This window comes from Equus caballus, chromosome 6 (genome assembly GCF_041296265.1).
Source record: "Equus caballus isolate H_3958 breed thoroughbred chromosome 6, TB-T2T, whole genome shotgun sequence".
Classification (NCBI taxonomy): domain Eukaryota; kingdom Metazoa; phylum Chordata; class Mammalia; order Perissodactyla; family Equidae; genus Equus; species Equus caballus.
The window spans coordinates 46216448-46231849 of record NC_091689.1 but is presented as its reverse complement, the minus strand read 5'-3'; the positions used below and the strand labels follow the sequence as shown (position 1 = coordinate 46231849).

The 15402-nt window shown below is 41.0% G+C and overlaps 1 protein-coding gene across 4 annotated transcripts in view; it reads left to right on the top strand.

Moving 5' to 3' along the window:
- ANO2 (anoctamin 2) overlaps positions 1-15402 on the top strand; it is a 326349-nt gene that overhangs the window by 270199 nt on the left and 40748 nt on the right. For all 4 annotated transcript variants that reach the window (XM_070269789.1, XM_070269790.1, XM_023643013.2 and 1 more), the window contains 3 exons: positions 5062-5173; positions 7700-7757; positions 7923-8023. In XM_070269789.1, coding sequence (XP_070125890.1) covers positions 5062-5173; positions 7700-7757; positions 7923-8023 — 271 coding nt within the window. The remainder of the gene's footprint in view (positions 1-5061; positions 5174-7699; positions 7758-7922; positions 8024-15402) is intronic.

Sequence of the window (15402 nt, the reverse complement as noted above, 5' to 3'; positions counted from 1 at the left end):
GATTTTTCGTCTTTGTTGAGGTTGGCCTGAATTGCTATAAACTTCCCCCATAGAACAGCTTGTGGTGTATCCCATAGATTTTGGCATGTCACGTTTTCATTTTCATTTGTCTCTAGGAATTTTTTTATTTCTCCCTTGATTTCTTCATTGACCCAATCATTGTTCAGTAGCACTTTGTTTAATCTCCACATTTTTTTGGCTTTTCTGATTTTCTTCCTGTAGTTTATTTCTAGTTTCATACCTTTGTGGTCAGAAAAGATGCATGGTATTATTTTGATTTTCTTAAATTTATTGAGATTTGTTTTGTGGCCTAATATGTGGTCAATCCTGGAGACTGTTCCATGTGCATTTGAAAAGAATGTGTATTCTGGGTTTTTTTGGATGGAATGTTCTATATATATCCACTAAGTCCATCTGGTCAAATGTGTCATTTAAGGCCAGTGTTTCCTTATTGATCTTCTGTTTGGATGATCTATCCATTGGTGTAAGTGGAGTGTTAAAGTCTCCTACTATTATTGTGTTACTGTCTATTTCTCCTTTTATGTCTGTTAGTAATTGCTTTATATATTTAGGTGCTCCTATGTTGGGTGCATAGATATTTGCAAGTGTAATATCCTCTTATTGGATTGTTCCCTTTATCATTATGCAGTGCCCATCTTTGTCTCTTGTTACAGTTTTTGTTTTAAAGTCTATTTTGTCTGATATAAGTATTGCTACCCCTGCTTTCTTTTCTTTGCCATTTGCATGGAATATCTTTTTCCATCCTTTCACTTTCAGTTTGTGAGTGTCTTTAGGTCTGAAGTGTGTCTCTTGTATGCAGCATATATATGGGTCCTGTTTCTTTCTCTAATTTGCCACCCTATCCCTTTTGATTGGAGCATTTAGTCCACTGACATTTAAAGTAGCTATTGATAAATGTGTATTTATTGCCATTTTGTTACTTTTTTTTTCCTGGATGTTTTAGTAGTTCTTCTCTGTTCCTTTCTTTTTCTCTTGCTCTCTTCCTTGTGGTTTCATGACTTTCTTTAGTAATGTTTTATTTCTTTTATCTTACTTATTTATTATAGGTTTCTGATTTGTGATTACCGTGAGGATCCTATATAATATTCTATGTATATAACAGTCTATATTGAGTTGATAGACTCTTTAGCTTGACCTCTTTCTAAAAGCTTTACTTTTTCACTCCCCTCCTCCCACATTTTATGTTTTTGAAATCATATCTAATCTCTTGTTTTGTGTGTCTATCCATTACCCTCTTATCATTGAAATAGGTAATTTTACTACTTTTGTCTTTTAACCTTCATATTATCTTCACAGGTGGTTGATCTGTTACCTTTACTATATTTTTACATATATCAGTGATTTTATTGCCTGGTTTTTTGGGAGATTTTCTTGATAACTTTTTTATCCCTATTTGTGGTCATTGCTTTCCTGCTTAAATAAATCCCTTCAGCATTTCTTGTAGAACTGGTTTCTTGATGATAAACTCCTTTAATTTTTGCTTGTCTTTGAAGCTCTTTATTTCTCTTTCCATTCCCAATGACAACCTTGAGGGATAGAGTATTCTTGGCTGTAAGTTTTTTCTTTTTAGCACTTTAAATATGTCATGCCATTCTCTTCCTGCCTGTAGGGTTTCAGCTGAGAAATTTGCTGATAGCCTTATAGGCTTTCCTTTGTATGTCACTTGTTGCCTTTCTCTTGCCATTTTCAGGATTCTCTCTTTATCTTTAATTTTGGACATTTTAATTCATGTGTCTTGGTGTGGGCCTCTTTGGGCTTATCTTGTTTGGAGCTCTCTGTGCTTCCTGTACTTGGATGTTTGTTTCCTTCCTTAGGTTAGGAAAATTTTCATCTATTATTTCTTCAAATAAATTTTCTGCCCCTTTATCTCTCTCTTCTCCTTCTGGGATACCTATAATACGAATATTAGTGCGCTTTATATTGTCCCAGAGTTCCCTTAGACTGTTCTCATTCTGTCTAATTCTTTTTTCTTTTTTCTGTTCAGCTTGGGTGATTTCCTCCAGTCTTTCATCTAGCTCGCTGATCCATTCTTCTGTATCTTCTACTCTGCTATTGAGTTCTTCTAGTGAATTTTTCATTTCCAGTATTGTATTCTTCATTTCTGATTGGTTCTTTTTTATATTTTCCAGTTCTTTGTTGATGAGCTCCCTGTGTTCATCCAGTCTTCTCCCAATATCTGTGAGCATCCTAATGAGTTTCTGTTTGAACTCTTTGTTGGATAGGTTGCTTATTTCTGTTTCATTTAGTCCTTTTTCTGAGGTTTTGTCCTGTTCCCTTGGTTGGAATGTATTCCTTTGTCTCTTCATTATGCCTCTTTCTCTGTGCTTATATCTATGTATTAGGTGAGTCGGCTATGTCTCCTGATCTTGGGGAAGTGGCCTTATGTAAGAGATGCCTTTTGAGGCCCAGCAGTGTGCTTCCCTCTCATCACCAGTCTAAATGATCCAGAAGTGACCCCTTTGTGGGCTGCTTGTGTCCTTCTGCTGTGGCAGGGTTGCTCTTAATGTGGATACCCAGGGAGTCTAGTCTTTCCTTCCCTGGCCAGCTGTTTGTAAATCCAGTTTGGGGAGCCTCAGCACCATTGGCTACAAGGTCTAACAGCACACTTCTGTTGCAGTTTTCCTTCTAATTGGGTAGGTACCCAGTGTAGCTTGTTGCTAGGCTCAGGGGCTTACAGTTGCTATAGGTCTCAAGCCTACAAGGCTATTGTCAGTTCTCTTAGGAGTGCAGCCGAGTGGGGCTGGCCCTAGGCATGGGAGCACTCAATTGTTTCAGGTTTTGGAAGGTGGGGCTCATCCTTTTTATGGCTATTTGTGAAGCACAGCTGTTCTGCCACTGATAAGCCTCACTCCTCACAGGACCACACACACTGTCAACACAGTCCTGGTCTGTGCACACTTCCAAACCCCCTGGAGCATACCCTGACACCCCTTTGCAGAAGCCCCCACCTCTCCACCAATGTCCCCCACAGTTCACCTGGTCCTCACACAGGCCACAGAGGCGGACACACTTGCCTGCCTGTAGAGGATCAAGATACCCAGTCAATGCAGGCCAACAAGTAGCCTGAGGGCTTGCTGTTGGGTAGCACTGGTCCCTAGGGCTGGCTGCTTGCCCTGGCTGAACTGGATTAAATCTGTGCTCTAGTAGACCCCCTGGGCTAAAAGGCCAGGGGGAGAATTTCAATGGTGTCTGCCGGGGTTTGTGTCAGCACGCCTGGACCAGGTCACAACAATGGCCACCTCCCAATCTCTCCTCTCACTGAGATGCACCCAGAGCCCACCAGGTGAGTGTCTTTTCACCAAAGGACTGTCAGCCTTCTCTCCAGTGATTTTAGGTTGCTGAGATGGTGAGTTTGTGTGTGAGCCCTTTAAGACCTGGGTCTTTTTGTCTTTCATCCAATAGCTTTTCTAGGGGTATCCCTGCTGCAGTTAATAGCCAATGAAGCCAGATAGTAAGACCTTCGTCTCAGTTGTGCTGAGTCTGAAGGATGCTTATAGCCATATTGGCCCCTGCTCCAGACCTCAGTCCTCCAGGGAGGGCTTCGTGCCTTAGGGTGGCTCCTGCTTGGCCCGCTGAGAAACTCTGCTGCTCCTGAAGGTGACTTTTTTCTCTCCAGCAGGAATTTCTGCCTCTTCCACCTTAGTCAGGACTGTCCCTTGTTGTGGGGGTTCTGTTTATCCAGTTTTCAGTTTTCTATCCAGGGTAATTTTTCCAAAAATAGTTGTAACCTGGTTGTGTTCTTGGGAGGAGATGAGTTTAGAGGCTGCTTATGCTGCCATCTTGATGAGATCTCTATTGTGATTTTTAAAGGGCATGGATATAGGTAATTAATGTACAGAAATATAAAATACTGTAGAAGAAAACACAGAGAGATTACCAGCTGAAGGCATCTGGGGAGGCTTCAGGAAGGAGATTATGGGTAACATTTGATCTGGATGTTAAAGGATGTGAAGGATTTGTGTATGAAGAGATGGGTCAAGGAAGGGCATTCAAGAGGAGACCACAGGGCCTTATGGCCACTTTTCTAATAATTCCTACAAAACTGTCTGTGATTCAGGTGGGCACACAAGTCAGGCGGGTCTACACACTGGTCTCATCTGGACACACAACTCCCTGGCTGGTATGAGCCCAGCTCTTTGGCCCTGTGCTCAGCACGCTTTCAAGCTATATTTATCAGTGCACGTGATGCAAGATCAGTATTTTCCTTCTACCACTGAAGAGTGTGGCCCAGTAATGTCTTATCTTTGCCAAGCTATTTGTTATGGTCCATGGAGACACCACTAAGCACTCTGCACATCTGTCCACTGGAGCATGCCCTGGATCTCGAATCTTCTGAAGGCACTGCTGAAGTTTCTGCTCATTGTTTCTCAGAGTCCTTTTAGAGAGCATTGACTGACTCCTCTGCTTGGACCTGATGGAACACACCAGCTCTATGAGCCCCAGTTTGAGACATTAGGCTCAGGCTGCATTTATTTCACTCATCTGATGATCCTTCATCATTTGAGTCAATGAACTATCCAGAGCACATGCAGATGAGTACTTGCCAGCTAAAAATGAAGGAGAAGAGAATGAGGAACAATGCCATGGTGCCCAAGACAAGTCTTTACTGCTTCTTGACTCTAGTTCAGTGGTGAACAAGCCTTTTCAATCAGGGACCTTTTTTCAAGTAAAATCTTATAGAACTGGCAATTATACAGTAAAAGTGAATTCCCCTTGATGAAGCAGCCGGGGTGGGAGGAAGTTCTGCTTGCTCAGACTCCTCTTTGAGGGGCACAGTGTGAAACCATGGCTTGAGTGGATAAGAGAAAGGAAGTGAAAGGAGAAAGGTGATGATCATATGTACCGTTGGCCTTCTGTAGCCTGGTAAGCCATTTGGGACCTTCTAGATGAGTTCAATTGTAATGTGCCAGGAAGATGGATCTCTTGGTTTCTACTCTGAAGGAGTAAGCTGAGAGACAATGGCTCATGTCACGGGGTCAAAACTCTGGAGAAGTAAGAAATTTGTCTTTCAGTGTTATCAACTTTGCTCTTCTCTTTCAGAGGTTCCAAAAACAGAACAGACTTTTGAAGAGCGTCTGATACTCAAAGCTTTCTTGCTAAAGTTTGTCAATGCCTACTCGCCCATCTTCTACGTGGCCTTTTTCAAGGGGAGGTGAGTATATTAGTGTCATACATGGAAGAGCAATTGGTCACTAATACTGAGTCCTCCATTACAGTCAGCCTGTCCCCATTGTTAATTCACATCCGCAGCCCCATTCCCCACTCCCATCCCCACCTGGCTGTTCATGAAGCAGTGGCATTAGCACTAAATCGTTTTGGATTAGTGGCTTCAGATTCTGATAAACATGGAGCCTTTAAAGGGATTTGGTTTTGGGCTCTGCAGGGCTAGTCTTAGAATAATTTGTGTCTCCCAACTTTGAGGATGAGGGGAGAGGGAATTTCACGTATAGCCAGTGACTCTTAGGTCTTGCAATGCAATTCTGATGCTAACTGCCTAGAGTTAGTGCAGGCTTCACCGATTAAGGGCACAGTCTTCCATAAGGCTGCCCTCACTTCAGACATTGGCTGCAAGCTCTGGGGTTCCCAGGCCACTAATGATTCTGACCAACTGGCTACAACCAGTAACCCTTTAGGTTTGATAATTCACTAGAACAACTTACAGAACTCAGGAATGTGCTATGCTTAAAATTACAGTTTTGGGGCCGGCCCAGTGGTTAAGTTCGCATGTTCCACTTTGGTGGCCCGGGGTTCACCAGTTCGGATCCCAGGTGCAAACCTACGCACTGCTTGTCAAGCCATGCTGTAGCAAGTGTCACACATATAAAGTAGAGGAAGATGGGCATAGATGTTAGCTCAGGGCCAGTCTTCCTTAGCAAAAAGAGGAGGATTGGCTGTAGGTGTTAGCTCAGGACTAATCTTCCTCAAAAAAAAATTATAGTTTTGCTATAGCAAAGGGATACAAATCCAAACCAGCAAATAGGAGAGGCACATAGGGCAAGGTCTGGTAGGGTCTTAAAAAGAGGCTTCCATGTCCTCAGGGTGTGTCAGCTTCCTGGCTCATCAATGATCAATGTATACCACCAAGCAGGAAGCTCATCCAAGCTTCAGTGTCTGGAGTTTTTATTGGGTTCCGTTATGTAGGCATGATTGATTGAATCATTGGTCATGTGATTGAACTCCATCTCCAGTCCTCCGCCCCTCCCTTGAGGTCAGGCTGCTTTTGCTTAACTCAAAGCCCCAACTCTCTAATCACATGGTTGGTTTTTCTGGCATGGCGTCCCCCATCTTGAATGATCTCATTAGCATAAACTTAGGTATAGTTCCAGGGACCAACCATGAATAACAAAGACACTCCTCTTGGGAAACTCTAACGATTTAGAGGCTCCTCCAGGAACCAGGGACAAGGGCCATTCAAATTCTTTATTGTACAATAGGTCTGGAAGTAAAATCCCTTCTGATAAATATTTTTCATGGTCAGGTCAGTTGGCTACCTATAAGGAGATTTCCCCATAGGCATCAACTATGTTAGGAAAGCTTCGCCAGAACTAAAAGCTCATCAACCAGGCACTGATAGCAAGAACTGTCGTCATCTACATTTGATAATTTCTCATCAATGTGTTTGTGACCCAAAACATAGTCCCCTTCCTAGGACCTCTGCCCTTGACGCTCATGAAATTATAGTAGCAGAGAAACTGTCCGTATTAATGATTATATACTTCTTTGTTGTTTTCCAGGATTTAACATCAGTAGCAAACTGCATAGGTGTGATATTCCAGGCCAAAAAAAAAAAAAAAAAAATAGAGCCCTGACCCTTAGATAAACTTGTCATATGTTGAAAGTCTTATCAACAGCACACTGCAGTCTGCAGTAACTGTTGTAATAAGACGCGTGGAAAAAGTGTTAGGGGGACACTTAGTTATGAACAAAGACAAGAAGACTTTGCAGAGAAGCAAGGATTTAAGCTGAGCCTCAAATAGATGAGTAGTATTTCAACAGGTGGACAAGGGATGACATTTGAATTCAGTAGGATTCATCTGATTACCTGTCTCTTACCTTTCTCCTTCCCCCTCCTGCCCAGTCTTCTTATCCCCCAATAAAATAGACACTTAGGTCTTAGAAGAGGAACGAGGTAGGCTTCTTCCATTCCTTTGAGTATTTTCAGTAAGAAGTCTAGATTTTTTCTTTTCTGACCCCAGGAATCTCCAATTGCAACTTTAGACCATTTTATCCTTCATTTCCTGGGAAATCAGATGCCCTCACCGAGGCGTTGCAATCAGGACTCAATTCTTGACACCAGTTAAGGGAAAAAGGTACACAGACAGTATACTTAGAGATAATCCAAACTTCATGGTCTTTAGGCTCAGAAGTTATCACGCACACACTCACACACATGCACGCACACACAGACATTTGTGACCTTTCCAGCCCCACAGTAGCCCCATCCTCAGCCCCTATCCCTTGGAATTTGACTTGGTTAAGAGGTGAGCCCTAGATGTTATAGGTGATTGTTAGCTGATGACAGGGTATGAATTCCTGTCCCTGGGTGATTTAGCACCCGCCCTGGCAGTACTTTCCTAGAGGACATTGGGCGATGGCTATTCCACTCAGAAGATATACATACCCTCAAGCAGTCCTGACTTTGTCTTTCCCTAACTCTTCCCCCACTTCTCGATTTCAGGTTTGTGGGCAGACCTGGAAGCTATGTTTATGTGTTTGATGGTTACCGCATGGAAGAGGCAAGTACAGCCACTGGTGTTTCATGCATGGCTAGTGGTTTGTAGGTGCGCCTGCTCCCCCAGTCCCATCCTTATCCCCACTGCAGCATGGTTTAGTTCACATCCTTGCTTCTCTGAGCTCCACTTGATCTAACTGCTTATTCCTTTATCTTCTCCTCCCTGCAGTGTGCTCCAGGGGGCTGCCTCATGGAGCTCTGCATTCAGCTCAGCATCATCATGTTGGGAAAGCAATTGATCCAGAACAACATCTTCGAGATCGGAGTCCCGTATGTAATGAACACTTCTCATTCTCCTCCTTGCTGTCAGGGCCTAGCCCAGCAGTGCCAGACTTTCAGCAGGATTTTTATGGCTTCTCCTCTTCTAAGATAGCTTGGCTATTTACTCCTCTGTCCACTTGCCAGTAACTTTCCCATGATGCAGGGCTCCTCCCACAAGCCTTGTTTGCCAATCTGGTTTGGGCTGTTTCAGGCTTACTTGCTTAATTACACATAGCAAGTAAGTGGCAGAGCAAAGAATCATGTATCTCTGACCTCAAGGTGCATAGCATTGTTGTAAGTATAGTTGACATACGATATTATATTAGTTTCAGGTGTACAATATAGAGGTTCAACATTTACATACATTATGAAATGATCACCACAATAAGTCTAGTTACCATCTGTCACCATACACAATTAATACAATGTTATTGACTATATACCCCATGCTGTACATTACATCCCTATGATTTATTTATTTTACAACTGGAAGTTTGTACGTCTTAGTCCCCTTCACTTGTTTTGCCTGCCTCCCCACTCACTCCCCTCTGGCAACCACCAGTTTGTTCTCTATGAGTCTGTTTCTGTCTTGTTTTGTTTGTTTATTTTGTTTTTTTAGATTCCACACATAAGTGAAATCATAAGGTATTTGTCTTTCTCTGTCTGACTTATTTCACTTAGAATAAGACCCTGTAGGTCCATTCATGTTGTCACAAATGGCAAGACTTTATTCACTTTTATGACTGAGTAGTATTCCATTGTATGTATATGCCACAACTTCTTTATCCATTCATCTATCAGTGGGCACTTAGGTTGCTTCCGTATCTTGGCTATTGTAAATAATGCTGCAGTGAACATAGGGGTGCATATCTTTTCAAATTACTGTTTTCATTTTCTTCAGATAAATATACAGAAGTGGAATCCTGGATTGTATGGTAGTTCTATTTTTAATTTCCTCACTTAACTGTCAAGTTTTCCCAGCACCATTTATTGAAGAGACTGTCTTTTCCTTGTTATATATTCTTTCCTTTGTCATAGATTAATTGACCATATAAGTGTGAGTTTATTTCTGCACTCTCTATTCTGTTCCATTGATCTATGTGAATATTTTTGTGCCAGTACCATACTGTTTTGATTACTATAGCTTTGTACTACAGTTTGAAATCAGGAACATTATTATTTTCAGCTTTGTTCTTCTTTCACAAGATTGCTTTGGCTATTCAAAGTCTTTTGTAGTTCCACACAAATTTTAGGATTATGTATTCTATTTCTGTGAGAAATACCATTGGTATTTTAATAAGGATTGGCTTGAATCTGTAGATTGCTTTGGAGAGTTATGGACATTTTAACAATATTAATTCTTCCAATCCATGAGCATGGTATACCTTTCATTTGTGTCATCTTCAATTTCTTTCATCAATGTCTTATAGCTTTCAGAATACAGGTCTTTCACCGCTTTGGTTAAATTATTCCTAGATATTTTATTCTTTTTGATGTAATTGTAAATGAGATTGTTTTCTTTCTTTTTCTTCCTTTCTTCCTTCCTTCCTTCCTTCCTTCCTTCCTTCCTTCCCTCCTTTCCTTCTTTCCCTCTTTCCTTCCTTCCTTCCTCTTCCTCCCCGCCCTTCTTTTTTGGTGAGGAAGATTGGCCCTGAGTTAACATCTGTTGCCAATCTTCCTCTTTTTGCTTGAGGAAGATTGTTGCTGAGCTAGCATGCATGCCAGTCCTCCTCTGTTTTGTATGTGGGACATTGCCACAGCATGGCTTGATGAATGGTGTGGAAGTCCATGCCCTGGATCTGAACCTGTGAAACCTGGGCTGCAGAAGTGGAGAACCGGAACTTAATCACTACACCACTGGGCCAGCCCTGGGATTGTTTTCTTAATTTCTCTTTCTGATATTTCATTATTAGCATATAGAAACACAACAGATTTTTGTATATTAATTTTATATCTTGCGACTTTACTGAATTCATTTATTAGTTCTAATAGTTTTTTTGTGATGTCTTTAGGGCTTTCTATTTATAGTATCATGTCATCTGCAAATAGTAACAGTTTTACTTTTTCCTTTCTAATTTGGATGCATTTTATTTCTTTTTCTTGTCTGATTTCTGTGGCTAGGACTTCCAATACTATGTTGAATAAAAGTGGGCATTCTTGTCTTGTTTGTGATCCTAGAGGAAAAGCTTTCAGCTATTCTTAGTTGACTATGATGTTAGCTACAGGTTTGTCATATATGGCCTTTATTATGTTGAGGTATTTTCCCTCCATACCCACTTTGTTGAGAGCCTTTTTTTTTTTTTTATCATAAATGGGTGTCAAATTTTGTCAAATGCTTTTCCTGCATCTATTGAGATGATCCTATGATTTTTATACAATGTTTTATTAATGTGGTATATCATGTTGATTGATTTGTGAGTGTTGAACCATACTTACATCCCTGGAATAAATCCCACTTGATCATGGCCTATGATCCTTTTAATGTGTAATGTTGAATTCAATTTGCTAATATTTATTGAGGATTTTTGCATCTGTATTCATCAAAGATATTGGCCTATAATTTTCTTTTTTTATAGTATCTTTGTCTGGTTTTGGTATCAAGGTAATGCTGGCCTAATAAAATGAATTTGGAAGTATTACTCCCTCTATAATTTTTTAGAATAGTTTGAGAAGGATAGGTATTAACTCTTATTTAAATGTTTGTTAGGATTCACCTGTGAAGCTGTCTGGTCTGGGACTTTCGTTTGTTGAAAGAGTTATGATCATTGATTCAATTTCATTACTAGTAATTGGTCTGTTCAGATTTTTATTTCTTCCTGATTCAGTCTTAGAAGATTGTGTGTTTTTAGGAATTTATCCATTTCTTCTAGGTTGTTCAATTTGTCATGCATGATTGTTCATAGTAGTCTCTTACTATCCATCCATAAAATTTTATGTGCTGTCTGTTCTCTCAGTGAATAAGTAAAGGAATCTTTCAGTGTGGTAGACAGATGAATATGAAAGCTCGAAACATAATGTAATCATTTAGAAAAATCTCTAAGAAATTGTGGAATATATGATCTCAGGAGGGGAAGGATGCCTAGTTGATAAAACAGAATGGATTTTCATGTGGATTCTCTCTTCCTTCCCTCCCATGTAGTTTTACAAATTTTATAGAAGAACTTCTTTCAATTAAGTTTCGCATTGAGATAGTCATGAAAATGAACACTGACTCACAGGCATTGAACCTAAAAGAAAAGAGGATACAACAAGTGAAAATCTACCCTCAGGTCAAAGGAAAATGTAACCCCCTCTGCCTTTCATTTATATTGCTTTTTGGTGTTAAAAAGAGTCTGTTTCAGGGGATATTTTCAGCCAGCCTGGCATTAGCGAGCCAGGGAAGAACACAGATGATTGGAGGTAACTCTTATAGGCTGGGCCACTTCTGTTTAGGAGGGTAGGATGGACAATGTATACCAGGCCCAGGGTTGTTTGCAAACCCCTTGCAAGGCTAATTCTTCTCAGATGCAATCATCAGACAGTGCCCATAGGAGTAGGTGAAGATACTGCTACACACTCTATATCCCTCTTGGAGATTTATTATTCACATTATATTAATGGTTCTGAGAAGTTCTGCAATAAAGACATTTGTATAATTTCTTTCTTTCCAATTGTATTTGTTCATGCTATTGGCCACGGTTCTTAGCTGCAGACATCGGAATTCACCCTGGCTAGTTTAAGCAGCAAAGGGATTTAAGAATAATAAGTGGCTAACAGAATATTCTTTAAGGGCCAGAAGGCCAGACTCTGAGCTACAATAATCAGGAATAATATGATCCACACTGCAGGAGGGCTTGCAGGGAATACCACTGCCTCCATATCTTGGCTCATATGGCTCATATATTCAAAGATGAGAATTGCATACCAAAGAGCCACATCCACAAAAACTGCAGTCTGAGCCTAACCAGCTGTCTGCATCAGCTTGGGCTGCTATAACAAAATAACACAGATGAGGTGGCTTAAGCAGCAGACATTTACTTTTCATAATTCTGGAAGCTATGAAGTCCAAGATCAAGGTGCCAGCAGATTTGGTTCTTGTTAAGGGCCGCCGTCTCACTGTGTGCTCATGTGGCCTCTTTGTGTGTGCTTGGAGAAAGCGAGCTCTGGCATCTCTTCCTCTCCTTTAAAGACACTAATCTCATCATGGGGGGTCCCATCCTCCTGAGCTCTTCTAAACCCCATTACCTACCAAAGGCCCCAACTCCTAACTTTAGGAGTTAGAGCTTGACGTATGAATTCTGGAGGGAACACAAATGTCCAGTCCATACCACCAGCCTCTCTGTTTTCTTTAACTTATATGTAAGATTTATATTCAATTAAATAAAGAATTATATATAAGAAGCAGCCCTTATCTTCTCAGAGCTTAGTTTTTTAGTTTGGGAGATAAAATAGACTACATGTGACTGCGTTCTCTCTATGTGGTACAAACTCAGAATTCAGAGTAAGCAAAGGTCAGGCCACGAGCGGTTAAAGAAGGTTTTGTAAGCAGAAGGGTTTCCTCCAGGCTCTGTCTGTGTCTTGAAAGAAGACTGCCACCATCATATGTAACAAGTTGATCTGCCATTATTTTGTTTAAAGAAGCAGTTTCCCTTGGGTGTGGATATATTTTCTAAACAAACAACAGACTGAGTCGAGCTTATCAAAACACTTCCTGACCCAAGTGGGCTACAGATGGAGAAAGCAAGGCCCAGAGAGATGGCGGCTCCCTGCCCAAAATCTTAGGGCATTCCAGGGTCATGGCAAAGGCAAGAGCCCACAATCTCTCTCAATCTGTTTAAAGGTTGCTGAGTCCTAAGCTCCTTGGGTTGAATGGAACCATTGGAGGATATATGATCCAACTCCTTTCTCCATGGAAAACTATACCAGACTCACTGCTTCCATGGGGGGCTGTAACTGTCTGAAAGGTCCCCAGAAAAAGCTATTGTTTGGTCTTCCTCAGAAACACACTTACAGAGCTAAAGTTATAGTGGAGAAAATTTAGTTTACCTAGAAGGAAAAACCCTTTTTAATGAGAGCCCTACTTCAAGGAAGGAGAATCCTTAGTATTCGCTCATAACCCTTTGCCATCCCCATCCTCAGAATGGGTCTCATCAATACCAAACGTTAATTAGACTGAATGCTTAGGGTGTTTTTCTGCCCCCACACTGGGACAATCTCAGGTGACACTTGGGCATGCGCTTTTCTTGGAAGAGGATTGGTGAGGACATTGGTGTCTGGGCGACTCATTCCACCACTCTATGTAAGTTAGCCTCTGGTCATCACTCAGCAAATCACCAATCTTGAGAAACTCAACCCTCTGAAACTGTGCCCTGTTCCCAACTTTATGACTGAAAGTCGCTCAGTGATAGTCACCAAACAAAGCTGGTGAAGCACATGGTCGCTCTTCTCTAGGAGCTTACCATCTCAGAGAGACCACATTTGTTATGGACAAACATCCAGGAAATATACAGACCAAAAAAGACGCACCAAAGCCACATCTGGCCCCTTTGAAGCTGTGACACCAGCCCCTCCACTGCTGCTACAAAGGAAAGTCTCCATTCCCTTTCAAACATCTGGAGAAGACACTTGTCCTTCCAGTACATTGCTATTCTGCTCTGGACGGAATTGTATACAGCTTGTGGGCATGAGATGCCCTTTTTTCATTCGTGGACATCTGCTCTACCACTTAGCCCATCTACTCTGGACCCAGAAGCCTTTTATGGAGTGTGAGAGAGGCAAGAACTCAGACATATGTTTGGACAGTGTGTTGGCATGTTCCTCACCCATCAACTCCATCGCTTCCATAACAGATAAAACTAACATGGCTGTTTGCCTTGAAGGCTGAATTTTCTTGCTTATGCCTGATGTGTGTTTAATATGCCACATTTTAACTGATGGCAATTACATGTTAACTCATAAATCTGTGAGCCCGTCACTTTTTTAAGGCTCACTGTCCTCATCTCTTGATGAACACGATGGCATTGTCATCATCTCTATGGTGCTTTCGTTTTAGTGCTAGCGTTCTATGAATCTCTCTTCTATTCAATTAAACTAGTCACTGCTGATGTCAAATACAGGTCATTTCTATTTCAAAAGACTTTTTTCTCATTTTAGTTTCTAGTCTGCTCAAGGACACATACAACATAGTTGTGTAGTTAAATTCAGGGATGTAGAGCTAAAGTTCATCCACCTTCAAGACCAAGGCCTTTCATCCCCAACGTTCTCTGTCATTCTACAGGTTGGGTTTGGAGTTTGGTCACATGAAATTACTATGATTATGATTATTGGATCTTTCACTCCCTACTCAGAGCCCACTCTCAATAGATTAGACCAGTCCAATCCAGAGTTCAACCACCTGGTAATATCCTTGTGTAGGACACAGCTGAGAAACATAAAAGAAGCAAGAAAAAAAAGAAGTCTTTCATAGTCAAATGAGAAATGACAGTTGAGCCTGACAGTGAGGAAAGGGTAGTATAAATTATAAAAATTAGACTCACTGGAGTGGTGGGGGTAGCACGTCTGTGTACGGCAGAGATTGTCAACACATCTGGGTTTCAATCCAGGCATTATGATATACTTACTGTGTGACCTTGGGAAAGTTGTTCTAGAAGGATTTTCATCCAACATGGTTATGTAAAAGTGCAGTTTGGGTCTATGCCCAGCCATCTAGAAAATAGAAAATATGGACATCTGAGAAAAGAAGAGCCATTCTTGGGCGTTACAGGTAGCCAAGGTGTTACTGAGTGTCATTGGCTTTTGTGTTTACAAATGGGGCTTTCCAAGTGTTTCAAGTCCAAGGACTGAGACAGTAAAGACCACCTCAAGAACACTGCTTTCTCTTCTGTTCTGGGCCTAATGGCTTTCGGTTCACAGTGTAGCTCTTACGTCCTTCAGAGCCTGCATCAAAGTTTTTCCTCAAGGAGATAAATATTAATCTTAAAGGCAAGACTTGATTTTTAAAAATTGAAGCAAGACTGAGGAGTTATGTAGGTGATCATACTAGATAAGAATATTTGGGGTAAAAAAAATAGGATAATGTAATACGGTTATAAGATTGACCATCTTTAGAGTTATCATCTACTTCTGACAGCAATTTTCTAAGATTCTTCCAAAGAAAAGTTTAAAATGTTAGAGACCATTGAGTTGACCTTTTCAGTACGTCAGGTAGTCAGCTATAATTTATCTAGCTCCCTGCCAGTGCAACGTTCTCATTAGATTCTGTGTGCATGTATGTGTGTGTGTGTGTGTGTGTGTGTGTTGCAGAAAGTACCACAACTACAATTCTGATGGCTTTGAGAATCTTACAGTCCAGGAGGCTTCTTGAATCAGATTGTTTCCCCGTCTTCAGTCATTTGTGAGCCCATATTTAA